A 16153-nucleotide genomic window follows, 5' to 3' on the forward strand; every position below is an offset into this window, starting at 1 on the left:
TTTCAGAACAAAATTTTATATTACAGATTTTTTTATTCAAAATGAGTTTTTCATTTTGTTTCCGAATTTTTATTTCCTAAAACACAATAATTTCTTTTATGGATTTTTTTTTCTGGAATGTATTATTTTTCAATTCTGAATTTTTTTGTCAAAAATAGAATTTTAATTTTTGTTTCCAGATTTTTATTTCCGGAACTCAATAATCACTTCCGGATTTATTTTTCCAGAATATATTATTTTCAATTCCAGATTTTTATTTCTGGAATTAAGGGCATTTTTAAAAATTAAAAAAATATGTTGGGTGCAGGTTAAAAATGATTGGGTGTAGGAAGCATTTGCCTTAAATAGGTTTCCGGTTTGTTCAGTGATTATATTAATTTTCATAACAGAGGGAGCCTACAAGTTTCATGGGGGCAAGTAAAACCAAGACTCACTTTTTCACTGTCGTATGTGGCCAAGATGCAAACTAAATAGTTGTTTCATTCCAAGACGGCGCCACTAACAAAAATAATGAAATCAATTATGATAATTAACAGAGAAATGTAGTTTGATCTCGTTACATTAATTAACTGTTCATTATCATTAAAATATTTTTTCAATGTCAGTCAGTACCATCGAAACGATCCTACAGTGCTGCCACTGGGTGGGCGTGGAGCTTTTGGAGGAAGGGGGGATAAATCATCCACGGAACCAGCATGATCTCCTCATTAACTTGTGTTACGTAAAATGTCAATTCCTTTTATGCTGTCTGTCTCCTCAAAAATATGAATATTCAATGAACGAGTTCAAGATGGAAGAATAATGCAGCTAACGGATTACCTTCCCAGCGACCATGTTTAGACATATTACCAATCATAATGCAGAAAACTCTTGCAAATTTTTCTTGTCTGGTCTATCACCTTAATGATCATTTAGATGCCAGTGTCTCGCTATCAGACAGAATCCTTTCCATTTCCTCAAGATACGGCCATTTCTTCTTGCCATTTTTCTCATTCTTCACCTCCTGCTTTAAAAAGAAATAAAGATGTGAGTTGTTGAAACTGGAAAACGTGGCTTTATTACTATTGATTCATTCATTACATACTCATAATAGTTGTACACTTGTATTATAGGCAACACAACCTTTTCCATTTGAGGTACTCGAGATGCTGTGTCACAATCCTAATTCTTAGTTGTAAACATTATTTGGGGTAGTGATACCATGACGGTGTGAGCAAAGCAAAAGATAAAAGACCCTATGCTAAAAACAACAAACTTTCTTCTCCCCCTTTTATTTCCAAAACGTTGATAAATACCTCGGTACAACAGTCCTACAATGCAGGCCAAACATCTGTGCCATTTTTTATATTATTCATAGAGGAACAATTGCTCTTAAATAGAATACAAAGACTTAAAAACCGAAAATCCTAATTTATGATGGATATAATTTACTCCTACAATTCAAAATCAATGATCCTGTACAATAAATATAAAATATATAGAGGAGCAATTGCTCTTAAATAGAATACAAAGACTTAACAGCTGACAATCTGTTCATGGATGGTAAGTTGTGTTCGTTGTCAGCGAAGAAAATCTCACCAAACTAATTGAAACAACACATCACAATAGGAGATTATAGACATCAAGACTCTGAAAATTGCAAATCCCAATAGAAAAATGGTGAGCTAAACAAGAGACTATGAAGGAGGTGGGTAATGCAAATAAGCGAGCCGATTTGGAGGGTCTAATGCAAACCATCCAAATAATCGTATGACCAAAGGATGAAGGTAAGTGGGTAATGAAGTTCGTGGTTAGGTTATCCCAAACTTGAAGTAGGGGTGGGAAGGGTTGATGGAGACCCCTTTTCTTTTGGTTATCAGGTTTGTTTTGTTGGTACGAAAAGGTTTGATGAACAACTTCGTGTAATGATACATCAAGAGCCAAAAATAAAGATGCTATTAAACAAGCAAGAGTAGCCTTGATGCATTAGGCCCCCCTAGTGAGGTGGAATGGTATTCAACCAAAATTTATTGGCGTAACAAAGAGATACATAGGAGTAAAAGCAATCATTGTTGATGGTAGAACAGGTAGTTGCGCAAGGAATACTAGGATGATGGGAAGTATAGCATGTCTGCAACTACTATTTTTCCCTCGGGTGTTTAGTAAAATTATTGTAGTTGTTGAAGGATGTTGGGAATGGGTGACAATATGGCTAAAAGAACAAAGGTTGGTGGGTGATGGTGGTCGTGAAAGGGTATTTGTTGTTGTATTGTGGTGTCTTGGCCAGTAACAAATATCAAAATGGTAACCCAATAAATTGACGATTCAGTGGTGTTGCTCTGGTGTGTGAAACACATGGGTTCATGGATGGTAAGTTGTGTTCGTTGTCAGCGAAGAAAATCTCACCAAACTAATTGAAACAACACATCACAATAGGAGATTATAGACATCAAGACTCTGAAAATTGCAAATCCCAATAGAAAAATGGTGAGCTAAACAAGAGACTATGAAGGAGGTGGGTAATGCAAATAAGCGAGCCGATTTGGAGGGTCTAATGCAAACCATCCAAATAATCGTATGACCAAAGGATGAAGGTAAGTGGGTAATGAAGTTCGTGGTTAGGTTATCCCAAACTTGAAGTAGGGGTGGGAAGGGTTGATGGAGACCCCTTTTCTTTTGGTTATCAGGTTTGTTTTGTTGGTACGAAAAGGTTTGATGAACAACTTCGTGTAATGATACATCAAGAGCCAAAAATAAAGATGCTATTAAACAAGCAAGAGTAGCCTTGATGCATTAGGCCCCCCTAGTGAGGTGGAATGGTATTCAACCAAAATTTATTGGCGTAACAAAGAGATACATAGGAGTAAAAGCAATCATTGTTGATGGTAGAACAGGTAGTTGCGCAAGGAATACTAGGATGATGGGAAGTATAGCATGTCTGCAACTACTATTTTTCCCTCGGGTGTTTAGTAAAATTATTGTAGTTGTTGAAGGATGTTGGGAATGGGTGACAATATGGCTAAAAGAACAAAGGTTGGTGGGTGATGGTGGTCGTGAAAGGGTATTTGTTGTTGTATTGTGGTGTCTTGGCCAGTAACAAATATCAAAATGGTAACCCAATAAATTGACGATTCAGTGGTGTTGCTCTGGTGTGTGAAACACATGGGTTCATGGATGGTAAGTTGTGTTCGTTGTCAGCGAAGAAAATCTCACCAAACTAATTGAAACAACACATCACAATAGGAGATTATAGACATCAAGACTCTGAAAATTGCAAATCCCAATAGAAAAATGGTGAGCTAAACAAGAGACTATGAAGGAGGTGGGTAATGCAAATAAGCGAGCCGATTTGGAGGGTCTAATGCAAACCATCCAAATAATCGTATGACCAAAGGATGAAGGTAAGTGGGTAATGAAGTTCGTGGTTAGGTTATCCCAAACTTGAAGTAGGGGTGGGAAGGGTTGATGGAGACCCCTTTTCTTTTGGTTATCAGGTTTGTTTTGTTGGTACGAAAAGGTTTGATGAACAACTTCGTGTAATGATACATCAAGAGCCAAAAATAAAGATGCTATTAAACAAGCAAGAGTAGCCTTGATGCATTAGGCCCCCCTAGTGAGGTGGAATGGTATTCAACCAAAATTTATTGGCGTAACAAAGAGATACATAGGAGTAAAAGCAATCATTGTTGATGGTAGAACAGGTAGTTGCGCAAGGAATACTAGGATGATGGGAAGTATAGCATGTCTGCAACTACTATTTTTCCCTCGGGTGTTTAGTAAAATTATTGTAGTTGTTGAAGGATGTTGGGAATGGGTGACAATATGGCTAAAAGAACAAAGGTTGGTGGGTGATGGTGGTCGTGAAAGGGTATTTGTTGTTGTATTGTGGTGTCTTGGCCAGTAACAAATATCAAAATGGTAACCCAATAAATTGACGATTCAGTGGTGTTGCTCTGGTGTGTGAAACACATGGGTAAGAAAGTTCTTCAAACACTGTTGGTATATGATGATTTGAGAGTGATTACCAATCAAATATTGACACCATTTTTTACTGCTTTTGTAGCAACAAACATCTCCACCAACATACACCGAGGCAACTTACATGCAAGGGCTAAGTTTCTTAATAAAGAAAGAGATCAAATGGTCATTTCATGACAAAACAACCCGAACCACAGTGCCAAAAATGTTTGTTTCTATCAAGAAGGTGGATGAGAAACCTACAAGGAGAAGAGGAAGAGCTACCATTGCTGTAGATTTTAAAATTGGAAGAGTTTATTCTACCTTTTATATCCTTGTAAATTGTTGCAGATGAGAAGCAGTGCAAGAGTGGCATATCAGGAAATGAATTTATGGTAGAACCTTATACGTCCTAAAAACTCAAGCAGGGTGATACACAAATTTGGAGGGAGGCAATTTTGGATTGCCTTGATTTTTATTTGGGGTCACTGTTGTGGGAAATGATATGTCTCAAGTAGGCCACAAAGTAGACACCAAAGACACATTTGGAATGCTTAACATAACATTGATAACTAGTAGTAATTGGAGAATAATATTTGGTGCCTACTAAATGATCGTATATTAATTTACTGTATATCATACTATCATAAAAAATTACCAACACAAACCTGTGTAAGTGAGGTCACAGTAAATCAATCGAAGCCGCTTGAAAAGTGGATGGAGCATTGGTCAACCCTAATGACCTGACTAAGAATCCGAAGTGGCCTCAAACGTCCAAAAAGTTGTTTTATGACAAGCATTTGAGATCACATTGATTTGGTGATAGCCAAAACAAAAGTCCAACCTCAAAAAAATTGTAGCCTGAGGGAGCCCCCCATCCAACAACTTGTCAGTGATGAAAATGGGAAAATGGTCTTTAGCTGTAATGGCATTGAAACTGTATAATCCACACAGAAACAGCAAGACTCGTCGTTCTTTTTAATCAAAATAAATGGGGATGAAAAATGAGTATTACTAGGCTTGATTATCCCTTGCAGTTAATAGTGTCAATGAGAGAGGTCATAGTCTTTTTGTGGGCAAAGGGGCAATGGTACAATTTAATATTAAGGGCAACTTGGGGTAGGAGAGGAATTTGATGATCATGAGTTAGGTGAAGGCCATAGGGTGTTTTTAAAACATTAGCAAAAGATTCCAAAATAGTGTTAATGATAGTTGGACGAATTGTTTGGGGTCAGGTGGTGATATGCAAGAATGTGGAGGATAGTATAGAGTCACGATGGAGGAGGTGACAAAATTGGTGAAAGGAGTAGGAAATAGGAGATGATGAGGCAGAGTCCTTAAGAGCAACGTGAGAGCCATTTTAGCAAAAGAGAGAATCAGATTGGATATGGGCCAAGTTCAATAGGAATTAAGTAGAAAGGGACAAGAAAGGTAGTGGATTGGATAGAGAGAGTAACCCACGGGCAATAGGAGGAGCAAAGTTTGCATTACCCATTGCCAATAATCATAAAAAAGAATTTGAGGGTTGAAACAGTACACAAATGGAGGTGTGTGGCCAAACATGGTTGCAAAATATTGTGAGAACAGAGTCTGCACTAAGATAGTGACAGGTAAACCTTCAAGAAACCCTCCAATTTTGATGTTGGTAGAAAGGGATCCCATGTGAGCTTGGAATGAAATGTTGAAGTGTATGTGATCATTTGGTTATAATGTGGCCATCCAGTGGATGAAGGATGGTAGAAGAGGAAAAATCATCCCCCAATAACAATAAAAAACGACTGAAGGAGCACTTGTGGCCAGAGTAGTATTTTTCATCACGGTTTTAACACAAATTGATTGCTTGCCTTTCTTGTAATTAAGTTGCAGTTAGGCTTTTGATGGGTAAGGGGTTGGCCGAGATAACTGTAGAGGTGGATGATGGGTTGGTTTTGGATGTGAGAAGAATATGATTTGAAGATTGTGACAAAGAGGGAGATGGTCAATAGCTTTTGGTTTTTGAATCCTATATTTTGGAGTCATTAAGTTTAGCCAGCCGTAAAGCCTGAAAATGAAAGTAGGTTGGAGAACATATAATTCTCTTCTAATCTCAAGAAGAGTCCTAAAATGAAACAATTTAAAATCATTTCTAGGGTGAGGCTCCTGACACAGTTGCAGAGCTTTCAAAAAGATGCTTGATAATATGTTATGGAGCCTTGAAAATATGTTATGGAGACACGATGAAACTTAAACAGTTCTGCTTGATGGTTGGCATAAGTCAAAGGGCCAAAATGCAGTTCTCCAAGGCACCACTAATTTTGGCCCAATCAGTGAGTTTTTTGTTATGAACAAAATTTATACAAGTTAAAAATGACAGCAATCACAATAAGGATTTTGTTCCCCTTTCCACACCATCCAATGTAGAGGCTTCCTTAAACATAAACAACCAAGAATTATGGAGGATTATTTCTAGGAACTGAATTATTTGCTTTATAAGATTAACATGTAGTCACTCATATGAAGAAACAAACCTCGTATTTCTGTAACAGAGATGTCCAGAGAGATTTACACTGCCCAGGACTTCTGCTGATCCCATTAGACAACAAATTCTGAGATATTTCTTCCCAGAGGGCCATCCTTCCTTTCACAACTTGAAATCGGTCATTCATCTCCCCACGCATGCCAATAAGCTTCTTAACTTCATCATGTTTCCATTTATTTTTCTTTGCTGATTTTGAAGATTTAGGTTCGGAATTTGATGTATTTACAGAATTGCATTCTTCTTCAGTGTCTTCAGAACTACCATCCTTAAAAGGGGATGGCTTCTCCTTTTGTGGAACATAACCATTGTTAGCTTTAATTGACTTCTCAACTGGAGAGGATCCAACAAGTGGTTTAAAAAAATCATCTGAATTTTCCGCATCCGATAAGTCATCCTCAACTCCACTTGAGATAGCAATGTCTTCAGTAGGTAGTATACCACCGACATCAATTCGTTCTGCACCAAATAATAGAACTAGGGTAAGAAAAAATATATGATATTAAAAAAATGTAACAGAAAAAATATCAATTGAAATAAATCTCCTTGTAATATTAGACTCATGGACATAGCTATTTCGTGTACTTATAATATACAATGCACTAGAGTCATAATTAATCCCCTTGTAAACACAAAATTGTAATTATTAGATAAGCTGAGTAACTTGAGTTATTCAGAAAATTCATTTGCACAATAGTCTGGAAAACTTTCTCAAGTTGGTATCAAAGCAGATGGATACAAAATTGTAATTATTAGATAAGCTGAGTAACTTGAGTTATTCAGAAAATTCATTTGCACAATAGTCTGGAAAACTTTCTCAAGTTGGTATCAAAGCAGATGCAGCTCCATCGGTGCCTCTGTTCTGCCTCTTGAATGCAGCTCTCAATGCTCAAAGGCACTAATTCTCGCAGAGATCTCTCACTACCTCCCTCTTTATAGACAACCTGCTTCATTTCTTCAGCCAACATCATAACTAGTGTAACTAAGTAGGGGGTATCTATCACATTCTCGTTTAGTTGGATACAAATAAGAGCAGATGACAGGTAATAAATAATAGTAGGGAATCAATAGTGATCAGCATTGAGATTAAGAGAGACCTGGTCTCTCAAAGACCGAAAGAAGGGGATTCTGCATTATTATTGCTCTATCCCATTGCTCAATCTCTGTTTCCGTATCCAAATGCATATTATTCAGAGATTGCTTGATGTATCAATAAACACTACATTTTTCTCCTTAGTTCTGAATATGATCCAGTTCGTAAGAAAAATGATTGAAAAGAAGAATGCAAACATACAATTAACATGACCTTTTTTAACCTTCATATAAAATGCATAATTGCACATAAACCTAGCGCATACCAGCCAGACCTCCATAGTTCTAAATGTATTCTTCAAATGTAAATTGAGGTTACCTCTTATTTGCGTTTTGGTTCTCTGATTTTCTTTCCCACGTCCAACCACCACTTTTTTCAATGCCGATGTTCCATCCATGTGAAATTTTCCAGACAGCTTCATGTTTATCTCACTAGCAAGAACAGCTGCAGGATTTTCTACGGCAATGACAATAACTTCAGGCCGTTTGCCACTGTACTTCCTCACCATTTTCCTCACCACCTCAGACACAATTCTTTCCATATGAGCCAGTGGACAGCTCGCGGGGCAGCTTGAAAGGGCAGCATGAGCAGCTTTATGGAGTGCATCCAACAGCTTACCCTTGTCAAGCCACAGGCATCTTGTGGTAATTCTTATTTTTCCTTTTAAGGTGTTCTCAACTGGACTTTCTAAATTTTGTGGGCGAAAGATTTCCATGCTGTAAAAAAATGAATATTAGCATTATATTAAAAAGTTATACTTGGCTTAGACTTAATCAGGACATTAAAGATTACCTAATAACTATGATGCCATCTAATGCAATTCTCATTCTTTCATCAATAAAGAGTTCACTTGATGTACCAAATGCTTTCTCGCCATCACTATACATCAACTGCATGAAAAAGTGGGAGGGAATCTCAGAATTAAAAATTCCTAAAAAACGAGACCACCATAATCTTTGGGAGCCACCAACCTGGAAATTCTCTTTTCCAAGTGAAATGAAACCATTTGAAAGGACTCTTTTGTTTCTCAAGTGAGAAACACCAAGCATCTCTCCATTCTTAATAACCTGGTGCATAAATCTCATCAGTTGCTTCAGCAGTTTATGAAACAATTCATATGAAATGCTTATCTGAATCTAGTTATAGGCCACTGGAAGCTTGTGTATCACAGAACATGGATAGGGAGGCAACCACTCACAGTTGTGTGCCGAATGCCAGTTGATTTTCCAAGTAATTCATGTTCCTTCAAGAACAAGAGCTCTCCATGTATGGGTAGAAAATGCTGTGGTTTCACAATTCTAAGCACTTCCTCCTACAGAAAATACATCATTTTTAATAATATGCCAAAGTAACTAGTTTGATAAGGCTTGATTATCCATGCGACAATTTGTTAAAACAAAGTAGAGAAAGGACGCAAAAGATAGAACAATTTGAAAAGCAACTAAGTGCATGGAATTTAAAAATTTGGGATATTCTTCATTTTATTAATTTTTGTACTAAAACAATTATTTGATGATGTTGAATAATGCAATAAAAAGCTTACCAATTCTCCACGATACGCATGACCAGATGTGTGCAGACATTCATTCTTCCCCATAATTATAGTTGATCCAATATCTGATATGCGGTTTAGCATTTCCATAACACGAGACTCGTTGCCAGGGATAACCTAATAGTGATATAAAAAGAAACACATTACTTTTAGATAGAAATTTTCAGAATTATATTTATTCTTCACGCAGGGAAAAAAAATCAGAAATTGTTACTAGAATGAATTAAGATTTAAAAGTAAAAACAGTAAGTTGTAAATTCATATAATGGTATTGGATGATTAGCAGATAATAATTTCTCTTTGACACCTTCCTAAGATAGGTTTAAAAATAGTTCTATTATTTTTCAGAATTTAAGTGTTCATAAACAAGCCTTTAGTTATACTGGACATGCTTTAGATAAATCAAAATGTAAAAGTGCGGGTATCATACCTTGGCGGAATACAACACAATATCCTCCTTTGTTAGCTTGAAAGAATGACTACTTCCGTAAGATGCAAGATTTAAGGCAGCACGTGGTTCTGCCTGACACAATAGCATACATTTGGTCAAATGTCATAAACTTGAGCAGTCAATGGAACTAGATGGTCTAAGGACCTTAAAAGGTTCTTACTTGAGACCCTGTTGTAACAATTAGCAAATCCTTTGGTGCATAAGCATCAATATCCTCCGCTTTCACCTTTGTAAAATTAGACATAATTAATAGCAGGCAACATATATGTGATTTGTAGAAGCTCTTACAAAAACCAGGATATACAGGAATTCAGTCAATATGTTAAGATAGAAATGTGTCAAAGAACCACTTAACCTAAAAGTTTAGGTAGGTAAGCAAGGTACAACTAGGTTGCAGAGAAAATAAAAACTAACTGCAGGTGCAATAGTACAAAGGAAGGCTAACTAGGTCCAAGGTCCAAGAGAAAACAAAGCAATATTCATAACTGGTTATTTGCCTACTTGCAAATTGCAATTGTTAGATATCTCTAGATATGTTAGATATTTGATATTGTTAGATATTTCTAGATATAAGATACAACCCAACTTGACAAGCAAATGACCAAGGACGCAACAGACACTTCACGACTAGGTCAGTCATCTCAACATATAAGACCAGACCCCACCAAACCTCATAAAAGCCTCAACAAAAGAAGAATCAAACATGGACCAGAATATCAGTTGTTCTTCCTTCTAGTCTTTTCACAAGACAAGTTTATGTAAAATAAATTAGGCTCATTTTAGGGGTGCCAAATAGAAGAATAAGCTAGAGTAGGATGTGGTTAGTAACTTGAGTAGGGTGTGCTTAGTAATTTGGGCTTGTGCCAAGCTCACCTTTCATGACATTGCACCTAGGTTTAGGGTTTCTTTGACCTACCTTCTAGGATGTTTCTCACAAATGACAACCCTACCCTTCTATCTTGCTCTCCAAGACACTCTCTCCTATAAATAGAGTGTCTTGCCTCATGTATTTGACACATTGAATTTTAAATAGAAAAAAAAAACTCTAACAGAGTGTTTAGTGAGCTGAGTCTCCTAAAGGTTCTTGGGTCTTATCTTATGAGTGTAGTGCACTTCAAGTGGCGATTCTTCACCACTCATCTTTGAAGCTCCCATCCTTCCAAGTGGTGTGATCCATCTTCCACTCCATAAGTTTTATCTCATCTCTCTCTTTTTCTTTCTTCCATTATGCCTTCCATAATTCCATTTCCTTTTGCTTATTTGTTATTCATTTCTTTTATTCGGTCATCATCTTGCTTCCTTCCATCTTATGTCATTTTAATTTTCACACTTCATCATCATCATCACCTTATATTGTGTTTTTCTTTTTGCCCTCTGGAAGTGAATCTTCACACTTAATCATTGGGTTAAGTTTGTATTCAGTGGGAATCTTCTTTGAGTTTCTCGTCATATCTTGCTTAAAACAAAACTCATAAACAAAGTGTCACCATAAAATGTGCAATCCTAAAATCAACTCACATCAATATGTAATGGGTTTATCCCATATTTTTTACATGTTATTTCTCTTTATAAACATAACTTTATGTGTTCATTAGACACAAGGGAATTATCCTATTTTCTCTTTTCCTTTATTTTAATAGCAATGATTTCCATTAACTACTTAATCGATAATACAATATCAATGGACTTCTCCAACTGCAGTTTCCATATGCTAATCATTTAAGTCATATCTTAAGATTACTTTATGGAAAAATGTCCACTTATCAAATACAATGAAATGAATGATGAATTAGGCAGAATAACAGATAAAATAGCTGAATGTTTCTTACCAGAGTTGATGGATCAATTGGAGCTTTTCCATCCTTCCAAGCTGCATCTAAATATGTTCTTAGCGACATGCCAACAAATACCTGATAGTATAGACATGAAATTATAGTGCTAATACTTGTTTATCAATTATGTGGGCTTGTTTGTGAGAACAACGAACATACCAACTTTCTACCACTTGAATCAGCAGCAGCTTTCACACTTCCAAGACGATGTATATTTGATGCAAACTGGGTCGTTATAACACGTCCTTTAGCTGCTGAAATATTCCTCAATAATGCATCTGCCACAATAGATTCACTGGTTGTCCTTCCAGGTGAGAGTACATTTGTTGAATCACTCATCATCTGAAAAGAAACACCCAAAACACCGTTTTTCTTCTATCCTTTATCAATATTCAAGAAAAGTGGAAAGACAACATATATTGTCATAAATAGCCAGGCACACTGAAAAATAAGAAACCGACACAGTCTAGCAAGCATGTTCAACCAACAACAAATTGCAGACCTATATCCATGGGCAAAAATAAAGACAGAACTGACTGTAATTAAAGAAGAATACATGTAGTAGACACACAGCAATGAACCCTAATCACAATATAGTTATTTTGAATGCAGTGACTCTATTTTACCCAACCCTTCCTCTTCCTTAGTTTCACCACAATATCTCCATGAGATATCCTTGTCAGGTCAGGTCAATCATCAGGTCAACCCCAAATTCAAGTAAAAGCCACTTACAAACATAGTTGAATAAAATAAAATAAAATGAACTTATGATTGGTGTAGCTCAACTCTCCTTGAAAAAAATTAAAATTTAAGTTATTGATAAGACTGCAACTAGAAACTTTAAAAAAGCAGAAAGATGTTACCCTTTCGTGCACATCTATCAGCACAATAAAGATCATGAGAGCCATATTCACCATGAAAAGACTATTTATGTACAACAGAGAAACATCATAATAATTTAAAGATACAGGCGGCTCACCAATGTGACTCCTTCTTTAGAGAGTTCCTCTAGAGCTTCCCGATCAAAAACTTTACCATCTAATGGTGTTTCATCAATCTGTTGAATCAACTAACTCAGCAACAAAAGATTCAAGGCAGAAGAAAGGAACAATGCGTTGAAAAATAAAGAAAAATACTGACCTTCCAATCCCCAGTGTGGAGAATGGTACCATCAGAACATCGGAGCACTAGGCCACAGCAATCAGGGATAGAATGAGTCACTGTGATAGGCTCTATTTCAAATGGCCCAGCCATAAACTTCTTCCTCGTTCTAAAAACTTTCAGTCGAGATGGAACAAAAATACCATGATCCTTCAAACGCTTCCTTATAAGCTGTTACAAAGAAAAGAGTTTCACCTCTGAACTGTAACAAATAAAATAATCAATGCAAAGGATAGAACTTCGACAACTAAACTGTGCCACAATTTTTGTTAATAATTTTAATACAGTGGCTCAGAGTTAAGAGTTCAAGAATTAGTCAGTCAACTTCAAGTTCAAAATATGTTAACACTAAAATCCTCCTATCACCTTTAATGAAACATTATTGTTGATTCATATGAAAAAACAAATGAAAAGCACCATATCACCAACAAAGTAATAAGACTACAAAAGACTTCTTCTTACCTCCATTGTAAAGGATGACGCAAAAATTGGCGTATGAGAATCTAATGCTGGGATGACCTGATGGACCAAATCAAAGTGAAATCGAGAGTACATGTAAGTCATGAAAGGAAATGTCAAAATACATTCTTTTAAAATAACTTATAGAATAATGAATTAGATTAAAAAAGTTAAATAAAAAAATAGTGTACTAGAAAACATAAAGTAAAATCAGAATAATTTATATTAAAAAAAATAACTCATTTACTTTAGAAGAAATGAAAAAAATGGAGAACTGAAACAAACTGTTAGACCTTATACGTAAATATTATAAGAGGAGAACCAGAAATAAGGTTCTGGAATAGGACTGATTTGTTGACCGTTTTAGCAGTTTCTAATATTTTCATAACTGCCATTGGGCAATTACTAGCAGGCAGGAGCAGAAAATAGGGGAAGGGCAGGAGGAAAAGGGGGATCCGACAGTAAGTATTTTGGGAAGGGAAAGGGAGAGAACAAGCTCTCAGTATCTTGGAAGACGTTTCTTGTATTGAAGTGATATTAGTGTTCTATGTAATTTGGTATTTCTGCACCAGTTTTCAATGAATAAAAAATCAGTCATATTCCCATACCAGTTGGTGTCTATCACAATCCTATTTCACAAAGATTTGTAAATATGACTGTTTTAAATTTCTCCCAGTCTTACTAGCAAGGAATATAGGCACCCAGCAATTTGCAAAAAAAGTACACTCAACTACTACATTCGTGATTAGACATATGTCAAAGCTTGTAAAAAGCACACTACAAATAGTCAGTATATGTATCCATGAGCCCTAGTTAGTCCTTAAAAATACTACAAAGCCACTGATAGAGAACTAATTTATTGAATGGCTGTATGTCTTCTCTAGGCCCATCGCATTACCTTTTAATTGTCATAGCATAGCAGCAAAGGCATCAGACATTGATTCATTCATTAAACTAAGGAGGCTTCTTTAAGTTGAGCCTCAGTTTATTATGGTAGAATGTATCAAACATGGGGCATTATATCTCATTACAAATATACAAACATACTGGATCTATGAAAGAAAACTAGTTGACAAAAGGAGTAATTTTCAAACTGGCAGTTCCTAGGAGAAGAAAGAAAGCATTACCCAAGGCAATGCACCAATATGATCTTCATGACCATGTGTTATAATAACTGCTTCAATTTTGTGTCTCCATTTTCTTATAAACGTTGTATCAGGTATGATCTTCTGGATCCCAAGCTCATCATAGCTGAAATATGCAATCCATGCATAAATCAAGGTCAGTTCACCCATAAAGAAAAATAAATCAGAGCAAACAACAATTATGCAGTGGCATTTTTATTATGACTTTAAAGAGATCTTTAATGTTTTAAATGAGTTCATATATAAAAATTATCTGTTCTCGACTGTAGGATCCAATGCCAACTTTAGTTAGTATTTACATTTTAAAGTCTTCCATAAGAAAATGCCATGCAAGAGTTCAAACTTATTCAGTGGGCTAAGTATCCTCTTCTCTTCGTGTCCCATAAATACGGAGAGAAGAGGATGGGAATGGAGTTGTAAGACATACTCTGGAAACATGATACCAGCATCGATGAGGATGTAGCGATCATAGTTACCAACAAGCATGCAATTCATCCCAATTTCACCCAACCCACCAATGGGAAGAACTCTGAGGGGTGGCCCATCCCGTCCTTCATAAAATTCCTCCATCTTGCGTTGAACAGAATCTTCCATGCTTTTTCTCGGACCTTCTATCCTTCTCGATCTTTTACGCAGAACTTTATGTCCATCCGTATCTGCACAAAACAAGCAGTATAAACAAAACTAGTCCATAGAAAGAATAAATAACCATACATAGGATTAAAATTACAGGTAAAACAAAAGAACGCAAAGTTAAAAGAATCGCTACAAAGTGGAAGGCAGACAAATGAAACAAAACTACAGTTCAATATCTATTTGGATAAACTTATCTAAATAAGCATTTTTAGTGAGGAAGAAAACAAGAAGTATATAAGCACGTTTTTAGAGAAAGAAAACAAGAAGAACACTCTATATAATTTTTTCATAAGTTAAAATTAATATACGTAAAAACTTATTTATTAATTTATAAAAATTCGCTGATACTAGTTGTTTAAAAAGACAATTAACAACTTATAAGAAATACTTTTCTCTTTTTTTTCTTCTTATATTCATCTTCAAGAAATATTTATAAAAGAGTTTATCTACACACTGCACACAACACATGCTTTAAGTCAAATCGGCAGAGTGGTGGATACAGTGTCACTCATTTAAGCAAAACCCAATTCCTTATCAAAACCACTTTCAAATGTGGTAGTGGTGCCTTGGAAGCTTCATTTCAAACATTAAAAATCCTAGCTAAAGTAGAACTGTGTGAGGAGGAACAAGAATCCAATTATAAACACGAAATATCCCACTCAATACGGTGAAACCTTAATTGAAAAAACTCAAAAGAACCGCATCCATTCAATCGAGGTTTTGGTGAAAAAGAAAAGGAGGATTACCGAGGAGGGAAGAAGAGGAGAGAGAGCAAGAAAGGGAACGGCGCGTAGAGTAAGGACGGTGGCGGCAACAGAAGGTGTGAGGACAGAGAGAAAGAGAAATGCAAGAGGCCATTCTGACAAGAGGAAGAAGATGAAGAGGAAAGACTAAAACCCTAATAATGTAATGTTCAGAGGGTTTTGCAGGGTGCTCCTTCTGCTCTTTCTCTAATTCCAGCGTTGGAAGCGGGAAAGAGATACATACTCACTTTATTACACTAATCAGCTACTTCACTTCCCGAAATATCTTTCTTATCGCTATGGGTTTTTTTGTCCTAGCTTAGCGACACCAGTTCGAACGTGTATTGAAACATAATATTTTAGGACCACACGTGTGACACAGTGGCAAGGTAAAATAAAGTTTGGATTGGTATAGAGATTTGTGGGGAAAGAAAATAAGTAAATGTGTAAAGATTAGAAAAGATTTGTGAGATAGTTTGAGTTGGGTAATGATAGAATGAATTCTAAAAATATTTATTGAAATTTGTAAGATGAAATAAATTTATTTTTATTATTAAAAAATATTTGAATAATGTGTTATAATATTTGAATAATGTGTTATGATATAATTTTTTTTTTCATTTCAGTTAA

General features: G+C 35.9%; 1 protein-coding gene across 6 annotated transcripts; it reads right to left on the bottom strand.

Annotated features, from left to right (window-relative positions):
- Window positions 1-499: 499 nt before the first annotated feature.
- Window positions 500-15855, bottom strand: EMB2746 (RNA-metabolising metallo-beta-lactamase family protein). Of its 6 annotated transcripts, none has more exons than XR_016519192.1 (18): window positions 15527-15855; window positions 14572-14800; window positions 14127-14250; window positions 13003-13059; window positions 12520-12711; window positions 12359-12436; window positions 11539-11721; window positions 11377-11457; window positions 9708-9773; window positions 9527-9619; window positions 9088-9213; window positions 8743-8856; window positions 8516-8611; window positions 8337-8434; window positions 7863-8260; window positions 6444-6910; window positions 850-1003; window positions 500-755 (listed from the first exon to the last, which is right to left on the bottom strand). XR_016519192.1 is itself a non-coding variant. In XM_068608829.1 (17 exons), the coding sequence occupies exons 1-17, from the start codon at window positions 15636-15638 to the stop codon at window positions 908-910; spliced, it is 2610 nt and encodes an 869-aa protein (XP_068464930.1). In that variant the 5' UTR covers window positions 15639-15855; the 3' UTR covers window positions 500-907. The 6 variants fall into 6 exon arrangements, 2 of the variants coding, with proteins under 2 accessions (XP_068464930.1, XP_068464927.1); XR_011080632.1 differs by having other exon boundaries at window positions 500-748; window positions 820-1003; XR_011080633.1 differs by having other exon boundaries at window positions 820-1003.
- Window positions 15856-16153: the final 298 nt, after the last annotated feature.

This window comes from Phaseolus vulgaris, chromosome 3 (genome assembly GCF_051622355.1).
Source record: "Phaseolus vulgaris cultivar YP4 chromosome 3, ASM5162235v1, whole genome shotgun sequence".
NCBI classification, from domain to species: Eukaryota; Viridiplantae; Streptophyta; class Magnoliopsida; order Fabales; family Fabaceae; genus Phaseolus; species Phaseolus vulgaris.

Coding starts and splice junctions, on each gene's coding strand:
- EMB2746 (XM_068608826.1), bottom strand. CDS start 15,638: ATGGCCTCTTGCATTTCTCTTTCTCTCTGTCCTCACACCTTCTGTTGC. Junction 9,620..9,707: donor TTGTTACAACAGGGTCTCAA/GTAAGAACCTTT, acceptor CTATTGTGTCAG/GCAGAACCACGTGCTGCCTT. Junction 8,261..8,336: donor GATGGCATCATAGTTATTAG/GTAATCTTTAAT, acceptor ATTTTTTTACAG/CATGGAAATCTTTCGCCCAC.